General features: G+C 41.7%; 1 protein-coding gene across 1 annotated transcript in view; it reads left to right on the forward strand.

Moving 5' to 3' along the window:
- The first annotated feature begins 7500 nt into the window (after nucleotides 1–7500).
- NUP210 (nucleoporin 210) overlaps nucleotides 7501–18437 on the forward strand; it is a 60945-nt gene continuing 50008 nt past the window's right edge. Inside the window, exons 1-3 of the mRNA XM_051627458.1 lie at nucleotides 7501–7687; nucleotides 16014–16150; nucleotides 16959–17090. Coding sequence (XP_051483418.1) covers nucleotides 7533–7687; nucleotides 16014–16150; nucleotides 16959–17090 — 424 coding nt within the window. The 5' untranslated portion in view covers nucleotides 7501–7532. The remainder of the gene's footprint in view (nucleotides 7688–16013; nucleotides 16151–16958; nucleotides 17091–18437) is intronic.

Here is an 18437-nt window from a genome sequence, read left to right on the forward strand (position 1 = left end):
TAAGTGAGGTCAGAAGATGACAGCAGGAAGAGAACAGGAAAAATAGAAAAGATGATGGAATTTTATAAAATGTTCCATGCTGGTCTTTAAAGCATAGAATATAACAAACCAATTCAGATCAGTGTTTACATCCAAGAAGAGTCGGAATTATTGTACTTGATTGTTGACTTGAAATTTCTGAGGTATGCATACCACAATGTGCAACCAAGCAACCTTGAAAAGATCACAAGTCACTTTCCTTAGTACTAAGTCATTAAACATGTCTATTTATAAATTGTAGCCATTATTTTCCAAGATCTAAGACTACTGCGTTTTCCTCAATTTCCCTGATGTATTTAAAGCAGAAACAGAGGTTGGGATTTTTGTTTGTTACTTGTCTTGTGAATTCTCCTCACTCATGCATTCATTCAGTTATTCAGTGAATAGCTCATTAATACAATTTCTATCTGTGCATAAAGGCACATGGCAAAAGCACTGTTATGTAACAGTTTGAAAAGACAGCTATAAATAACCTACTGTAATAACCATAAATTTACATTAGAAAGGTAGATAAACTCTGAAGTGAAAAATGTTTATTTTTATCTGATGTTACTGTTTCATCATCTCAGTGTTATCAGACTCATCCTGAATAATTTAGTAAAGTCTTGGGGGTTTATACCATTTGGAAAGTATTGCATAGCAAATGGATTTATATGACAGGAATAGAGATTTAAAGGGAGCTACATTTCTCTTGTGGGACTCAATCTTACTTACCTGGTACACATTCAAAAACTCCCAGTGACTTCCCTGGCAGATTAGACTGTGCAAAGAATGGCAGGTTTGGCCTTTATTTTACTGATTTTCTAAACACAAGTGCTCCTTTCTGAATAAACTGAAGGAAATCAACCATGATGGAATTTTAAATTTTCCTTATTACCTTCACTGGCTGCCTTGATTTTGGAAATTTACTGACTTTATGCCTTAGTTTGACCAGACATCTTCTCTTGGAAGGAAAATACTGGCAAGCATAACCAAAGCTTTCAGTTTTGTGGTTGCTATCAATCCATCATTATCTCTGTAGAGAACAGTTGTAAGGCTGAGAGGAGGTTCTCACAAAGTCTTTAATAAGTGTATGAAGATACAGAATGTCCAATACAGAGAATTGAAAGTGATAACTCTACTATTAGAGAAAGTGATTAAGAAATAATGGAAAAAAACAATGTTGTTTAATGTACTCTGTAAGTCTATGACACTTATTTTGAAGTAAAGAAATGTATTTTCCCCTCTTACAATTCAATCTCTCCATGTAGGCAGGAGCAGCTGAACAGAGACAGAATGCAGAGGCAGGAACCTTGCCCATGCACTTGGGGAGTAGGATCAATTTCTAATTAATGACCTTTGCCAGTCAGGCTTAACAGCTGTGTACATCTGTATGTGTGTAAGATCTTCCACTGAATTGTTGAATAATGGATGGTTATAACCACATGCTCAAACACATGTTAACATGGCTCTTAACCACTAATTCCCATGAGCCTTTTGCTAGTACTAAGGGACACCAGTTGTAATCTTTTCCCTTTGTTAACTGTTTGTAAGTACCTTTTAAAATACGTATTTGACTAATGTTTCTTTGGTGGAGATACTAGGTAAGATTCTGGATCTATAAGGGTGGAGCCACACAGCAAACTAAGCAAGAAAAAACACAGCAATGAAAGCCAGAGAGCTGGTCAGCCAGGAATTCCATGTAAAGCACTGTACTCAGAGGTCAGCCATGGGTAAGACAGACACAGAGGGGGCAGCTGAAGTGTTAAGATGCAGCCTGATAAGGAGGAAGGAGACTGACCATCTTTCCCAGTGATTTTTGCAGGATGCTGTTTTATTCTTCAGTTTAAACACAGACAGCACCACACACACAAAAAAAGATCCATCACTGTTCTCACACTAAGTTACTATTCCCAGACCACTTTCTCTCTCCAAGTCTGCTAACCTGCCCTTTGCATCTCCTACTCAGCCTGGTGTAGGCAGCTCCCCCTTTCTTCTCAACCAGAGCTTTATCCCTGGAGGAACAGTCTGTTCATTAAATCTGTTACTATTATTTGCCAGCCACTCTTTAGCTTTTAAGTCAAATATGATTTTATTTGAGAGGTTCATGAGAATGACAGTGCAGAATATTTGGCATCGTTCTACTGTGTGAGCCCTGAGTCTTCCAGTTTAATGAAACTGTTCTTGCAATTAACTTGTATGCAATGGGTTTACCTGCTGAAACTACACAGAGCTGGCCTGATACTGTTAACACAGGAGTATAGACACACCTGCAAGAGTTATGGTTAGAAGTGGTTTGAGTTAGCTTGACCCAGCACACTCTAATCTTCCATACCTCATTGCCTTATCATTGTACTGGATTTTCACCTTCTGGGTTGCAATTATTCAGAGTTGGGTTTTTCTTGGGGTGGTGGTTTGTGTTTTATTTGTGAGGGGCTTTTTGGTGTTTGTTTTTGTAGAGAAGCATTTTACAAGATTTTAAATTATTCATACATTTTTAAATATGAAAAGCCTGAAAATAAAGTCAGGTGTCCCTTGGCCTGATGGCTTTTGAGTAACCCTCAATGCTCTAAATGGACTCTAGAACTTGAGGTTTTCTTCAAAATATGTCAGACTTAGGCCTCAATCCAGGAATGCACATGTGCATAACCCTGATATTAGACACGTTAGTGCTCACATCAAGTTGGTTTAACCTTCCTGAACATGATGAGCCCTGCAAGGCCTTGTACTGCCAAAAGACACACATTTTGTTCACCCTTGAGATCTGAGGGCAGGGGAAGCACTGAGGAGATTTAAGGGAAGACAGGCAAATAGGCACCATCATCACTGTGCCATTCAAATACTGCTTTGAACAAGGATTTAAAATTATTTCACTGTGAACAGCAGGTGACCTCACATACTCACAGAGGTTTTCTCTAGCTTTATAAACATATTGTTCCAGCAGAAAATTCTTAATATCAAGATTTAATCCAAGTATAGGTCTCCTTAATTCCTTGGGAGTGTGTTCTGATCTTCAGATCAGACAAGTGAGTTTGTAAGATCTTTCAGTAACTCTCCCCCTTTTATTTTGTACTTCAGTTCAAACACTATCAGCACCTGATGTTTTGTTATTTACTGCATGTATTTTGATTGCCTCTTACATCTTTTTAAAACATAATTCTTCCACAAATGGTTCAGCTGCTTGGAGGAAAACCACTTATTGTTTGCCTTTATCCCTCTCACAGTTAAGCAGCTCATTACAGTACTCCCTCTGTCGTTCTATAATTGCATTCTTTGTGGCCAAGCAATTTCCATTTTGGTTCTTTATCAGAATTACTCAGGTGTACATTGATATGTGCGTAAAATGATACTCCTGATACATCCATCCTGTTCCAATTCCCTGCCATGCCAGCCATCCCACCAACATTCTTTGCATTGTCATTTGAGTGTGAGAAGGATGTGCTGAATCTGTGCTGGTCTCATCACTGCAACATGGAAGAAGAAAGTAGAGCACTGCAGCAACTATGCAACGTCACCCCATGATTTTAGTAACCTCTCACAGAGCATCCAGCTATACTGCCTGCCTCCCAGCCTACTCTACCCAGAATATCTGTAATGCTAACACAGTGCTGCAAGGCATGACTTTCATTTCAGTAACCAGAAAATTCACTTCCTAATTTTACTGTGTAACGGAAACTGCAGAGTTGCTCATCTCCTGCCTTATTGTACTCCTACAATTGCTTTGTATGGTTTTGAGTATGCTTTGAAAGATTTGTCAGACTTAATTGCTGTACTTACCTGTCATGTTTCATCAATAAGCTTTAAGGTCCTAAGTGCACTTTGCTGCTCCTTATGAATATCACTCAAGTCTAAGAAGTATTTGAGAAACTATAATTTTCCAGTAACACACTGAATACTCTTCACCATACACTACTGATGAAAGAAAGTAAAGACAAATTGAGATTGCAAAACCTGCTTCTAAAAGCCAGGAAGCACTGGGATAAAGACATTTTTTCACCTTATTTACAGCACAGGAGGAAAGGTACTCACTATCAACTTCTTATCTACTCAGCTGCCATTACAATAACTGTAAACACATTGTTCTGATTTAGTCATGGGCTATTTCATCACATCCCTCCCTAATATCTGAGTCTTTACTGAAATTATCTTCATAACATGCCTATGAAGGAAGGTTACAGATTGATTGACAGAGAGTAAAGAAAAAATAACACCTGCATTTTGTGGAGCAATTTGAGGTGTAGAGGCTTGATTTGCCAGAGCTTTTCATACCATCTATCTTTCTGGCCCCAGCTCACAGTGACTTAAATTGCAGCTGTAAAGTTCAGCTCTTCTCTAAATCAGACCACACAATTTCATGCTGTACATTCAGAAAATGAGTAATATACAAACAGAAGCTGCAGTGAGAAGTGAACTGTCCAGCAGCACACGGTCTTCTGGCATAGAAAATGGAATAGCTTTGCTGAGGTACTGATAAATAAAACACCAGCTGAATAAATATTGAAAAGAAATACTCCTAGGTAAATAAAAAGTCCTGTTTATGCTACTTGCTTAGAAGAGATGAGTACTGGTTAACTTCTATGATACCTAAATTTGAACTGAGTAAAGTTTCAGGTGATGTCCCCAGACAGCATCTGGTCTTCCTGTGCAGAATTTAACTACCTTAATTCCAATATGATTGTCCCCTTCTCTTGTTGCATATACATACATCATTTCTCTGTTGTAGGTAAGGACAGGCAGGTCCTCCTCACAATAACTTCATTCACTAAATAGCTTTAATTAATTCCAGAAGCATGACCTCTCCCATGCACCATGAATGGTGAAGACATCTTGCCACAAAACATCTGTTGAAATGATGATACCTATGAATGCGTGCTGACAACCAGGACAAATAAAGATTGTAATACCTGCCTGACTTTTGGCTTACAAAATATAACAGTATTTCAAGAGTGCTTTCCAATTTGTTCAAAGTTTGTAAAAAAAAATATTCAATACACAGAAATTCCGTTACAATGTTTATCCCTACATAAATCACCAGTTCATTTAAGCCTTCAGCAAAAACATCTGCAACCAAGTGAACTGAGTAGTACAATGCCACCCACTACCAAGTACAACTCCAATCACCACCAGGAGGCATAACAAACATTTTGAAATATGTTTACAAAATATGGGGTACAAAAATCAAATATAAACTTATGATTTCTGAATTCCATTTCTAGATTCCAAACACTGAACACACAAATGTGTTCATTGATCTTCACGTGTGAAATGATTGCAGATTTGTCAGTGATGGTTAAAACTTCCCTCCTTTTTCATCTTCTACCTAAATTGTCCCACTTCCCATGCTGTTCTACCAGACTTTTGAGCAATACACAGGAAAAGGTGGAGCTCATGTTAGGCTGGGTGATGAAATCTAGCTACTTACTGTGCTCCTTGGAGGAGCTCCAAGCAGCTCAGACTGGAACTGCTTGTGGAGTTCACCTGGTTTGCAGGGTTCACATACCACCAAGTTCCTTGTCTCAGCTTCTTCACCTTTTTCTGCACTTTGGTATTCCTACATGGTTTTGTTTTGTTTTGTGTTTTTCCCCTAGGACACAAAGAGGAAAATAAGTCTTCTGACTTGAAAAAATATAAGGCTATAGAACGTTGGTATTTTTATAACAAAAGAACTGTTGCTTGGCTTAGCTGTTAGCATCACTGTATGCACGATAACCTGTGGAATGTCATGTAATACCCACATCCACAATGGATTATTTTCTAGGGTTTTTCTAATCCATAGGATTTAGAATTTAATCCATTTAGGAGATATATATATATTTAATTTATAGGTCCTATTTAAAAAAGAATACCACCTCACTCTACTCTGCCTTCAGCAGGGCTTGTGGAAGGTGTTGCCCAGGACAAGGTGATAGCAGCCTGACACACCATGGTCTTCATGGGGGTGAAAATTGCACACCCATGAGGAAAACCCCCTCCTTCCCTAGCTCCTCAAGCTGTTTCCAATGTGACGTACCCTGACAGGAGCCTTTCAGGCACCAAAAATCTGCAGTAGCTCCACAGGCCCCATCCTGCCCCACACAACGGGGATGCCTGGAGCTGGGCTCACGGGAGGCAGGTCTGGGTTGTGCTGAGCACCAGGAGCTAAAGGTGAACACCAAAGTGTGTGCAGATTTAGAAACTGTGTCACGTTGAGCTACCAAATCCTCATCCTTCCTTTAACATGCCAGAATTGTAGTTTGGAACAGTAATGAGCAGGAGATACTAACCTGAAAAAAAAAAAAGTGGCTGTCAATGTATGTATATGATGATACTTCCTTATGTGCCAGATGGATGCATGTAGCAGTTTTCAGTTGTTTTGTGGCTGACAGTTATTGAAATACATCTTATAGGGCTATGATTTCGCTCTCTATCAGTTTATTTGCATGGTAGCCCTACACTTCTCATTCCTGGGCTGGTTACAAGCCTTTGATCTGGCAACTTAGACATTTGAGGGTGTTTCCGCACATAAGCAGTAATCAGAGTTTCTTCAAAGTTAAGTGAAAGGAAGTCATTAGATTAGCTGCTTGTAGTAACGTAATCTCATTTTTATATGGACCTTTTTAGTGAAAAACTTGCAAACATGGCTTTTTTTTCTTATTCTTACTCTAATCCTTACAGGCTACTGTACAGTGAAGTACATTGTACAAAGCTAAAAGCCAAACATGAAAGCGCCGGTTAAATCTAGCAGGTGTAGGCTGCCTGCTTTGTTCTGCCAGCCAACTGCTGGGCTTCGCTGGGTTGGCCACAGCCATTCCTGCATGTGCCAGGCCCCGGCCAACCGTCAGACACCAGGAGGCCTCTGCAAATCTCACCGAAACCTACAGATGTAAAGACACAAGGTCCCAGGTTTGACCCACACGTCTCTTCAGAGGGCAATGTGGAGGCACCTGAGAGCGAGCAGCCAGCAACAGGTCATATCCCTCATGCAGACAGGCTTTGACATGCATTTCCATCCTTCACCTCTCTCTGAGATCAGTTTTGATTGAGAAACGACACCACCTTGGCACAGAGCGGTTTGTCATTTTCCGTACGGGGCCTGTAAACGCCTGTTGATTCACTTCTGCTTTGCTGGGACCGGGCAGGATGCGTGGGCGGTTAAAACCCAACGCCTGCTCACGGAGACATCAGAAGGCAGCCGTTCCCTGCGTGATGGACCCCGCCAGGAGCCTTTGCAAAATAAAAAAGACCCCACAAACCAAACCTGCAACAGTTCGACCCGCATGGACATCCCCTCGCCTCGACCGCTGCGGTCGCTCCGCGCGTTTAGCGCCACCAGAAACCACCTCAGGGCGGGCGGCGCCGCCGGGGCAGGCCCGGGGCAGGCCCGGGGCAGGCCCGGCCCCTCTCCCCGCCCGCCCGGCCCCTCTCCTCGCCCCTCCGCCCCCACGGGCGCCCTGCCCGGCCGCCACCGTCCCTCCTCCCCGCCGCCACTCGCCGTCATTCCCGCGCCCACTGGCGGCCGCGGTCCGGCGTGGAGGATGGCTCCCCCGGCTCTCTCTCTCCTCCTCCTCCTCTTTCCCCTCCACTTCGCCGCCGCCTCCTCCAAGCTCAACACCCCCAAGGTGCTGCTCCCCTTCACCCGCGGCACCCGCGCCCACTTCAGGCTGGAGGCCAGCGAGGGCTGCTACCGATGGTGAGTGCAGGTGTAGCCGCCTCCCTCCCCGCGCCGTGCCTGGGGGCACCTGTGGCTCCTCAGGAGCTGCTCCCCCCGGGCTCCCCTCGCCGCTCCCACCTTCCTTCTGCCCCCCCCCCCCAGGCAGCGTGGGGGCAGAAACGGGGCTGATCCCCGAGGGGCAAGGCTGGGCGTTACGCAGCATCACTGTTGTTCTTTCTTTTTATTTCTGCAGCGGGGGTTGAGCCCGCTGGAGCGCGGCGCTGCCTGCAGGCCAGGGCGGAGGAGGCCCTGAGGGGAAGGACGGGCCCTGCTGTGGGGCAGGTGCCCACCAGGGCTGGGTGCCCGCAGGTGCCTCTCGCCCTGCTTGCACCCTCCTCCTGGACCCCAAGCAAGCCCACCCTGCTTCTCCTTGTACCCCACGCGTGCCCGCCCTGCCTCCACACATTCCACACGTGCCCTGGGTGCTCACCCCCTTGCCCTGCAGCCCCATGAGTGTGGGGAGAGCACCCAGGGCACAGGCTGCTGCTGGTGTAGAAGTTCCCCTTCCCTGGCTGTGGTCGGTAATGAAGGTCTGACAGCTTTGGGTGTGGGCTACAGGCAGAAAGGAGTTGTAGCACATGGCTACAACTTCGGAGGGTTGTAGGTGAGAGCCACTTGGTGCTGCTGAAAGCTCAGGCAACAGCCTGAGCACATCACCTGGGGATAACAAGGTCAAGTTTTGTAAGGTAAAACTCTTCTAGTTTTCTTGCAGAGGCCTTGGTGCTGAGCACATGGGTAAAACAACACGTGCTTACAAAACCGTCAGAAGGAAGCAGTTGCTGTGTGTGTGTGTGTGATGGAGCAGAAGCAGTAATGCTCCTTGAGGTGCTCAGAGCATGTTTGCCAGGTTGCACCTGCAGCTTGCTCTGCCTCTACATCCTCGCCACCCCAGGCCTGGAGCTGTTGGACGGGCAGGCAACTCCACAGCTACTTGCTGACAAATTTCCTGTGCTTTCCTATTAGAGCTGTGGGTAGCTGTTGCTGGAAGGAGGCCATTAAAACTGAAGAAGTACCAAACAAAAGGACTTAAGACATTGTGGCTGTTTCTCACCCAGAATTTGTAAAATGATGGGTGGATTTGCATGCATGAAAGTAGAGATTTAGAATTGAAATTATAACATTGAGGCCCCTTGTGTCTGGGGAGGGGACTGAGTTTGCGTAATATGGGTGATCGTGAGGTTAGATGAGGTCTATGAAAGCTGTTCTTGACTTACAGCAGGATCTGTCTTCAAAATCCATCCTTTGAATGTTTCAAGGACTTCATTACTCATCTCAAAACATTCCAAATTCTTACCTGAGTGTCCAATTTAATGAAAAATCAGTTTATGGCATGTAGTGACCTTACTTCTTTCTAGTTTTCCTTTGAGGCTTCAAGCCTACTTCTGAAAGCAGGAGGTTTTCAAAGTGATTGCAGTGGTGTCTGAGAATTCCAGTGATTCAAAGGGAAAAGGTCAAATTTTTATCATCATCCCAGCAGATTGGGAGTAATGATGAAGTTACAAGCATGGCTTTAAAGTATTTTCTGATTTTTCAAGATGCTTATGCCTTCTGGAGTTTGGGTTGCCTTTATGTTACAATTATTTTTTGGTAGAAGCTTTGTTTTCAAAGCATGCAGTGTTCCCATCTGTAAATATTGTACATGGCACTATCTTCAGGGACAAAACACAGTCTGTGCGGATATATTTAGCATTTAAATTACTTCTGTATTTATCTTCTAATTACCTTAATCCAGAAATGATACCTGGAACAATTAAAGCATTCAGAAGCCAGATTCCTTGTAATCTGCCTTCCAATAACAGCTGGAGAGGGGGAGGAGGAACACCCCCCAAAAAACACCCCTTTTTCCCCCAAGGTATACAGTGTGGTGTAGCAGAAATTATCTGAAGTGAGTAAGTAGGCTGACATGTCTGTAATATTATTTCATATCTTGTCCAATTAAATGCATGGTGAGAACTGGTGGAAAGTTTAGGCTTCAGGAGTTACTTTTAAGAAACATAACTGATCAAATTTGAACCACTGAAGTCAAGAGTTTTGTTACAGAAAGGTTACACTGATAGGAATCTGTTCAAAGGTGATGATGGCCCTGTACCATGTTTGTTGCAAAGATAACGAAGGAGAGTTTATTGCCACCTTAAATGAAAGTATGCTACTGAATGCCTCACTGCCGAGGTTACAAAAAGCTAATTGCTGTTGTGAGAGGAGCAGGAGGCAGAGAGCTGGAGTGAGATCCAGTGGCTGAGTGGTGCCTGAGAACAGCTCCTTCCAGAGAACCCAAAACCTGCACAGAGCACTGCTGTTGCAATGTTGGCTGGCAAAGCTCCTTATCTTGTGTTTCTGATACTGAGTTGTAAATTGATCTTATCACTCCATGGGAAGTATGTTGTGGCTTATGTGTTTTAAAATTATATATTAAGTGTTGCTGATCGACGTCTGTAAGATGTGCTGTAAGACTGACAATCTGATCTCTGATAATCTGGGGGTTTTGTTGTTCTGTGAATTATCTAGTTTAGCATGGGTCTAAAAACCCCTGTCCTTGACTCTCACCGAAATATGTTTTTTGTGAGATACTGACTGTTAATTCCCATATTATGAAATTACATCCTAAATAGTGGTTGTTATCCCCATTTTGGTTCTCACCTGCTCTGCATTTCCTGCTTACAAAGCCATTATAGCAGGCAGCAAAATGTTCTCCCTCTCCCTGGGAGGTGCCTGCACTGCTGACTGCCAGGTAGGCTGGCTGCACTGCAGCACGTGGCTTCAAGCTCTTGTAGATACTGGAATAAGCTTGGAATTGGGTTGAGATATCCTTGCTGATACAGGGAAGATGGGCTGTGCTGCTGTGGCTCAGGTTGGTGTTACCTGAGTATGTTGGCTCAAAACCAGAGGTGAATCTGCAGCATCCATGTTCTGCCAGCACAGAAGAGGCAGAAGAAGTATTTTTTTCTCTCAGCTGATGTGTCAACCTGCAGTGCAGGCTTACCGTTGAAAAAACTTTTTCTGAATCTGAGCATAACTTGCCTGGGAAGGAGGACAGAAATAGTAGGGACTGTTGTTGATTTGGGGCAGCTGTTGTTGCTGAACACCCACAACATGTTTTAAGACTTTGGTCTTGCTGGGTGTGAGTCTTGCCTTAGTACTTGAAGCTTCAAGAGTGTCTACATGTGAGAAGTCTGAGGAGAATGCATAATCTGAAATAATGCAAAATGTGACAGTTATGTTTTGGAAGTATACCCCCAATGTTTAGTTTCATTTTCTAATTTGAAATCAGGCTAAGCTAATTTCAGAACAACTCGTGTAGACCATCCTGTGTTAATTCCATTCTCTTAGTTGAAAGATGACTGTCACTAGTGTGGTGTTCTGTTTTCCTTCATTCAGCTAGAAAAGGTAGAGATAAGCACTTAACCGTGAAATGCTTTGGCCACCCATTGATTTGACACAATATCCAAGTTACAGTTGGGCATCTGGGTTGGGTTTTGAGAACAATCATCACTGGCTTAACTCTGCTTCCTTTGAAATTAATGGGCATGCCAGCTGATCACCGTTATAGAATCCCATGAGCAAAAGCTTCATCCTTGGCTCTTTCTGTGTTGTGTGATGTTTTCATTTGCTTTTAAAGCAGAACGGGATGGAGGGTGTTTTTGCTGCTTTTTGTTTTCCCACTACAGTAACAAACATTTTAGGAGAGGATTGAGTGAACAGTAGATAATCTGCCACTGTGTTGTGAAAAATCCCTTAGAGTTGAGGGAACTCTGCCAGGCTCCCTCGGTGTTTTATTTGGAATGGCTTCAGTTCCTATATCCATGGTTCTCTGGGATTCTGTTTTTTTATCATATAACAGCAGTTGCCTGTTGTTGTGTCTCTTCTTTGATTTTTATATGTCAACAGTGTCAGTCCCAGGAGGGACTAGAAACCAGGTAATACTTAAGATGTTAGGCAATCCAATCTTACCAAACTCTGGAAAACCTTTACAATCTAATTTCCCTCTGGCTATGTATCTGCCCATATGCCAGATACAAATCCTAAAAGTTTAGGTCAATTGACAGGCATAGTGCGTCTCCACTAATGTGGATTTTTGCTAGTCAGTTGAGTTTAGTCTGAAGAGCTGACAAAACACTGTAAAATGCTGAAGCAGTAAGAATCAACAGAGTATTACTAGAGTGAGGGAGAAAGTAATACTTGCCTGGTCTTTAAACTAGCTGATAGATAAATTAAGTATGGTCCTTGAAGTACTCACAGGTGATATTACAGAACAGTCAGTTAAAAAATGCAGGCAAAGGTTTGGGTATATCTATAGAAACAATCTTGGCACGTGGTTCTGTGTCGGGGGGAGGAGATGAAAATCATGAGTGAAATGAAATCAGCAAGAGGATGTGGCAGTCTTTATTGCAAGTGTCATTAACTCCTCAGCAAGTAGGATTTTATTTGGAGGGAAATAAATATTGGGACTTCTATGAGCTTTTTTATCCTCACCTCCTCACTTTTCTTTCTAGTGCTTGCTCCCATGCCTTCCTCTTTCTTGCAGACACTGGTATGGGATCAAGAGCTAGTGCCAGAAATGTTTCCCACTGCTTGCTTCTCAGGATCTAATTTTGACCTCAGACCAGCCTAGCTCTCAATATCACACACTGACGTGCTGCTGGAGCTCTGCTGTAATTGGAAGGTGATAGAAACTGCAGTCTTGGATGTCGTTTTAAAGCAAAAGTTTCTTTTTCTTGTTCACCTAGGATGTGATAGTGGCTCCTGTGTGTGTTCCAGCAGAGTGATGCCACTGTAATGCACAGCCTGTTTGACTAGTGCTTTAGCCTTTCTGTACTTGACCCTGAATCAGATGTAGCTGTAAACACAGCGTGCTTTTGATATTGCTGAATTATAATGGGGGTGTCAAATATTTCACATGTTACGGTGTATAAAACCAGTAATAACACATTGTTTTTTAATATAAATCAAAAGGAAACCAAGGCTCAGAAAGGCAGGCTTCTCCTTCAGCTGCCCAGCTCAGGTAATCGCCTAAAATAGCAGACATCCTGTTAGTAATAAAACTAAAAATGTATTTGTATTTAAAAAGTAAAAAATTTGTCTGATATTCTACCTCCTGTTTAGAGGCCAGATAGTATCTAATCTCAGCTCCCCTACTCCAGTGACAACTAAGAGTTAAGTAGCATTCAGCTCCAAAAGCTTAGAAGTTCCTCTACAGTTGTGGCATGTATGTAAGTTCACAGCTAAAATTCAACACACTTTTAGTTTATCTTTGTTCCTTTTTCAGGTCTGAAGAACACCCTGTAATTAGATTTAGTTTTATAGCACTGCCCTTAGTTCAAACTGGAGGGGTTATGTTATACAAAACACAGTGAAGTGCCTGTTATTTTGTAAATCAGTTTCAGACTGTAAGAATTCCAAAATATCAAATTAATAATAATTACCAAAAAAAAGACATCTATTGACAAAGAGTATCAAGCAATGTGAAGAACTAAATAATGAAAGTCAGTTACATACATATAATGCTTATTTTAAAATGCCTGTGTTGAATCAGATCTGCATGCTCAGCTTAAAAAGCCTACCAGCCAAGTATGGGAAAAACCTTACTGGTTGTGAATCCTAACATTGTTTAAAGAAACTTGCTGGATGTTGGAAAACTTAAGAAGCTACAGAAAAACAGGAAAATTTTAGTCTGAAATTAATCATTGTATAGCAAAGTTAAATGCACTGCTAATATAGATAACAAATCATGTTACTTTGGGAACAGTGTAAACCCTAGGATAAAATAAAATGTTCGTATTAGTGTACATGGCTTAGGTATCTAGAATATAACCATTTTCAGGTGTAAGTTCCTAATTGGTGTTTAAATTGTCTGTTATATGTGGCTGGAGGTTGTTTTTTTTCCTTGATCAGATAAAGTACTTTGACATTGCTGGGTTAGCAGTTGGTACTGTTATTTCAATATCCTTTAAAACTAGTCTTAGTGTAAGCAAAATATTGTTGGGAGCACACCAGTGTTATTTATTAATTGAATTAATTTTGCTCAAGATAAAAATATCATACTACTAAGCAGTGTCTAATGAACCTCGAAATCACAGAATCATCATGGTTGGAAAGGGCCTCTGAAATCACTGAATCCAACCACCAACACAAAAAAAAACAACCCAAAACCAGAGAAAACAACAAAAAAACCCACAAACAAACAAGAAAATTCCCAACACATGCCACCCACAACCTCAGCCACTAGAGCATGCCCTGAAGTGCCACAGCTATGCATTTCTTGAATACCTCCAGAGATGGTGACTCCACTACCTCCTTGAGCAGCTGTTCCTGTGCCTTATCATTCCTTCAGTGGAGAAATTATTCCTAATATCCAGTTTAAACCTCCTCTGCCAACGGTCAGACCATTTCCTCTAGTCCTGTCATTATTTAGAGAAGAGGCCAACATCCACCTCACTACTACCTCCTTCCAGGTAGTTGTAGAGGGCAATGAGGTGTCCCCTCAGCCTCCTCTGCACTGCCACTAGCATGCACAGTTAAAAAAGTTTGGACTGGGGTTTTGTTCCCTTGGATTGCAGGCTTTGGGGACCTCACTGTTTGGATAGTACAGTATGATAAGATCCAGACCCATATGAAGGGAGCCAGAGAGCTGACACAAATGTATTTTTTTCCCCATTAAGTTCTGTGAAAAGTGCAGTCTTCACTGGATTACTGACTGCTTCAAACCAAAGGGCTCTTGGTGTCTTGCACAACTGGATTTGTCTTCAGAATTGTGCTTTTCATTGCTTAAGGTTAAAAGCAGGATTTGCAGTTTTATTCCTGTGACTACAACCAAGTTGGTCCATGTTCACCCAAACTGCAGCTGCTGACTTCTAAGATTACTGAACATATTGTGATATCTTCTTTTTTGAAATGGGTACAATTTTAGTTAACAATTCTTTTTCTTCACTGTTTTGGATTGGTTGGTTCTGCCAGTAATCAAAGTAGGTAAAAGCTAAGTCTGGGAGAATGGCAGGTATAGCATTTTTTGGTTGTTTGAAACAGCCCTCGAGCTCCTTGCCAAGTGAGACGATTTTTCCCATAGATTCCAGGTAAGCATTTTTTAACATCCTCCAGAAAAGTCTAAATCAATGCAGCTTCACCATCTTTACCACGTTAGGTTGCATTTACCAGCTATTGCAATGTTGTCATAAGAACTGCTGTCATGTGGAATAGCAAAGCCCAACAGGTTTGTCATCAGTGCTTTCTTTCATTGCTTTAATACTTCAAAGGACCCTTGTGAAGGAGCTTTGTCCCAGGGTAACTAAGCAAACAGGGAAGGCTGTTTCAGACCCTTAATTCACTAGAGGCTTAAGCAGGGTGCTGGCTCTGAGCTGGAGCTGCCTTTCTGCTCCCTCTGAAGGAGCAAGGAGTTGTGCAGAGCAGCCACGAACCAGGGCTTCAGCTCATCCCAGTTTGGAGAGTAACCTTCTTTAACTAGTTGCAAGAGTTATAACCTGCTCGATTATTTTCATTGCTTTGAGCACTCTACTTTTTTTTTAATCATGACATTTTTGCCTCACAGGAAGTGAGCTCTGGGCTTAATGTCCATGCTGAGCTTCCCACAAGCTGCTTCCTGGAGTAATTGTCTTTAGAAGAGCCATACACTTCAGGGCAGGAATTAGCAGATGCATCAATTTCAGGTCGAGTTTCCATGCAGGCTTCCATTTCACCAAAGGTGATGGTACAACTTTGCATGTTTTACAGAGCATTACATCCTTCAGCCAGAGAGATTAAATCCATTAAAAAAAAAAAAAATCCTGATTAAAAAAATGTTGTTTCTTACTCGTTCAGAGCCTATGCTGTAGCAAATATACATAATTGTTATTTTTTATCATCAGGGGAAGCTTCCATTGTTTCAGAACTTGTTTCATACTTGTTATGAAAACGCAATTATGGGTGGTGAATAGAGCATTAGCTAAAATTAACCTTTTACTTCAGTATTCTCTCTGTGGTTTTGCTTGTTCTATGCCTCTCAGCCAATTAATAGTCAGGCCAAAGGCTTTGTAACTTCATTAAGAAGCAGTGGGGTATGGTTCTGAACTGATGGAGTTGCATTTGGCAGTAAAGATGTCATGGTACAGAGCATGCTGCATGTGGGTGTCTGCTCTGTGTCCCCCATCTCCCCTAGTGCTGAGGTCCTCCAGAAGCTGTTGCAGTCCAGCTCTCATGAAAGTCAAGTCCTGACCATGTATCATCTCTCATGTCTATTATGTTGGTGGCTTTTAAACCTTTGATTTCTGTCTAGTGCAAATCTAAAACCTGCTAACACAACAAAAACATCTTGCAGGTCCTCCAGCAGGCCAGAGGTTGCGAGCGTAGAGCCAGCAGGCCAGGATGGGCAGCAGTGTTCCCAGAAGGCTGTTGTCCAGGCACGGTCCTCGCAGCCCACACGTATGACAAGTATCATTTTTGCTGAAGATATAGGTAAGTTTTAACTTCTGTAAGCACATCCCTACTTGTTTATGGGCATTTTGGTATCCTCCAGAAACAGAGTCGAGATTTAGAAGTGCACAAGCCAAGAAATTTCCGTTAATGTGCGTAGTAATTTTAGACTTTGCATGAACATGGGTTTTAAGTTCTGCTTGTTAAAGGCCTCAAATAAGTGTTAATGGGTTAATGATACATCCAGGATACAGCAGGTAATTATTTAAAAAAAAAAAAAGAAGAAAAAAACAAAAACAAAAAAACAAAGGAGGGATGGCTGAAAATAATTTTCAGTACCTACTTTTTATATATTGCAAATTCAGATGTTTTGCATTTAGAATTGTCTTTGTGTCTGTCATACAATATACTTGGTTAGTTTTTATAATGACAGATAGGCAAAAACAGATGGTCTATTAAATACCTTGCAGTCACTAAATGAAGAAGTATATAGGGGTTTATTGTCTATGAGTAAAAGTAATTAAGTTCTCTAGGACATGAGGCATGTCTGACTGTTAAACTGCAGAAACTCTAAGTATGTGTTCAGAGAAAACATCTGTAACTGTCCAAATGGAAACGACAATTTTTCAGGTTTATTCTAAAGTTCAGTGAGGAAGGGAACTGCTTTTCTTGCTTGCTTAGCCACAATCACCATTTGACTGAGAGTTTCTTACTTAAGGTCATGACCTAGTTTTTCAGTTCCTTCATTGTCAGTGTCTGGTGACATTAACTAAATTGAGGTGCATTTCAACTCTTGATGAGCACATCCAGTGTTGCTGATTTCATGTGCTCTTCCTGATACCTTTTCAAGTGACTGGACAAGTGCTTCGTTGTGATGCTATAGTTGATACAATTCATGGCATCCAGATTGTGTCCACGACAAGAGAACTCTATCTTGAAGATTCACCACTGGAGCTAAAAATTCAGGCCTTGGATTCTGAAGGTAAGAGATTTACTAGTGGGACATAAAATATGTATTGAAACTTTTAAAATCATTCCACATATCAGACAATTCTTTATGACACAGTGGAATGTTAGAAGCCAAGCTGAGTAACTTAGAGGGAGTTCACTGGGTAATATGATCAGTAACCTGTTGCTTTTTGTTTAAGTGTAAAATCTATGTACCACCTGAATAGGAAAATCAGATGCTGCTTGATTTCCAATGACTTCTGTTTGCCTTTTTTCTTTATTTCCCCAGGAAACTTAACTCTAGTGCTAAGGGAATTTTTAAAAATCAGGATTTACCATAGTTCAACTAAAGGTGTTGGCTCTTAGCAGCTGTGCCTCCAGGTCAGGAGTAAGCCTGTAAAGGAAAAAGTCCCAGTGCTTGTCCTATTGAAATGTCCTATCAGGCTTTAACAAGGCTGAGCAAGGCTGCACAGGAATGTGAAGTAATCTTTGTTGGTTTGTTGGGTTTTTTTTGCTTTTGAGCTGAGATACACTACAGAATTTTGCAAAAGGACATTTTATCTGAGTGAAATCAAGCAGCCAACACTATGTTCAGAGATGGTGTTGAAGGCCAACCACTTACTGCTTCGATTAATAACCCTTAATTATAGAAACACTCACTTTTGAGAGGCTCAGAAGAATCAGTGCATTTGGACTGAAGGCATAATTATTCAATAGGAGCAGAAAACTTCGGCTATTCATACTGTCTGTAGCATCAGAAAAAGAACCGTGATGCTGTTAAGAATTTCATGCTTTGGTTTCAACAACTGATTTTTGTGCACACATCAGCGCTCACAAAAAAATCAGATTATTTTTAGGACAACTGCAGTGTTGAAAGGAAATGGTATGTAAAGCAGCTATAAAAGGTTGAATTGTTTGTTCTGTGTAGTTAATTAGCCCAACCTACATTTGTTTGTCTGTAAATCATGAATGCCAGGTTATGTATGGGAATATGTTAACAATGAAAAGTAATTTTCATTTTATACTGTGCGTAATACTGGGTTCTGGGCTTGGCATCTCTGCAAACTCTCAAGCATGCTCCATGCACTGATTTGCACTGGAAGCCACCCAAGTTAGAGCCTGAACAGAAGCAGTGGCTCAGAGCCTACAAAGAATGTTTAATCTGCATGACTGAAACAAGATATTGGTTAGAAGCCTTAGGACTAAACTTTCTAAGTTTAGGGCATTGGAATATACTTAAAGCTTTGAAAAACAGTTCCCTTTGACCCAAATAAGCTTGGTGTATCCATCCTGAGGAGACATTTGGACATACTGGATTATCAATAGTCTTTCTTGGCACACTTAAGAGAAAAAACAAACCAGTCAAGAGCAGTGGCAAGTT

This window comes from Apus apus, chromosome 9, assembly GCF_020740795.1.
Source record: "Apus apus isolate bApuApu2 chromosome 9, bApuApu2.pri.cur, whole genome shotgun sequence".
Classification (NCBI taxonomy): Eukaryota; Metazoa; Chordata; class Aves; order Apodiformes; family Apodidae; genus Apus; species Apus apus.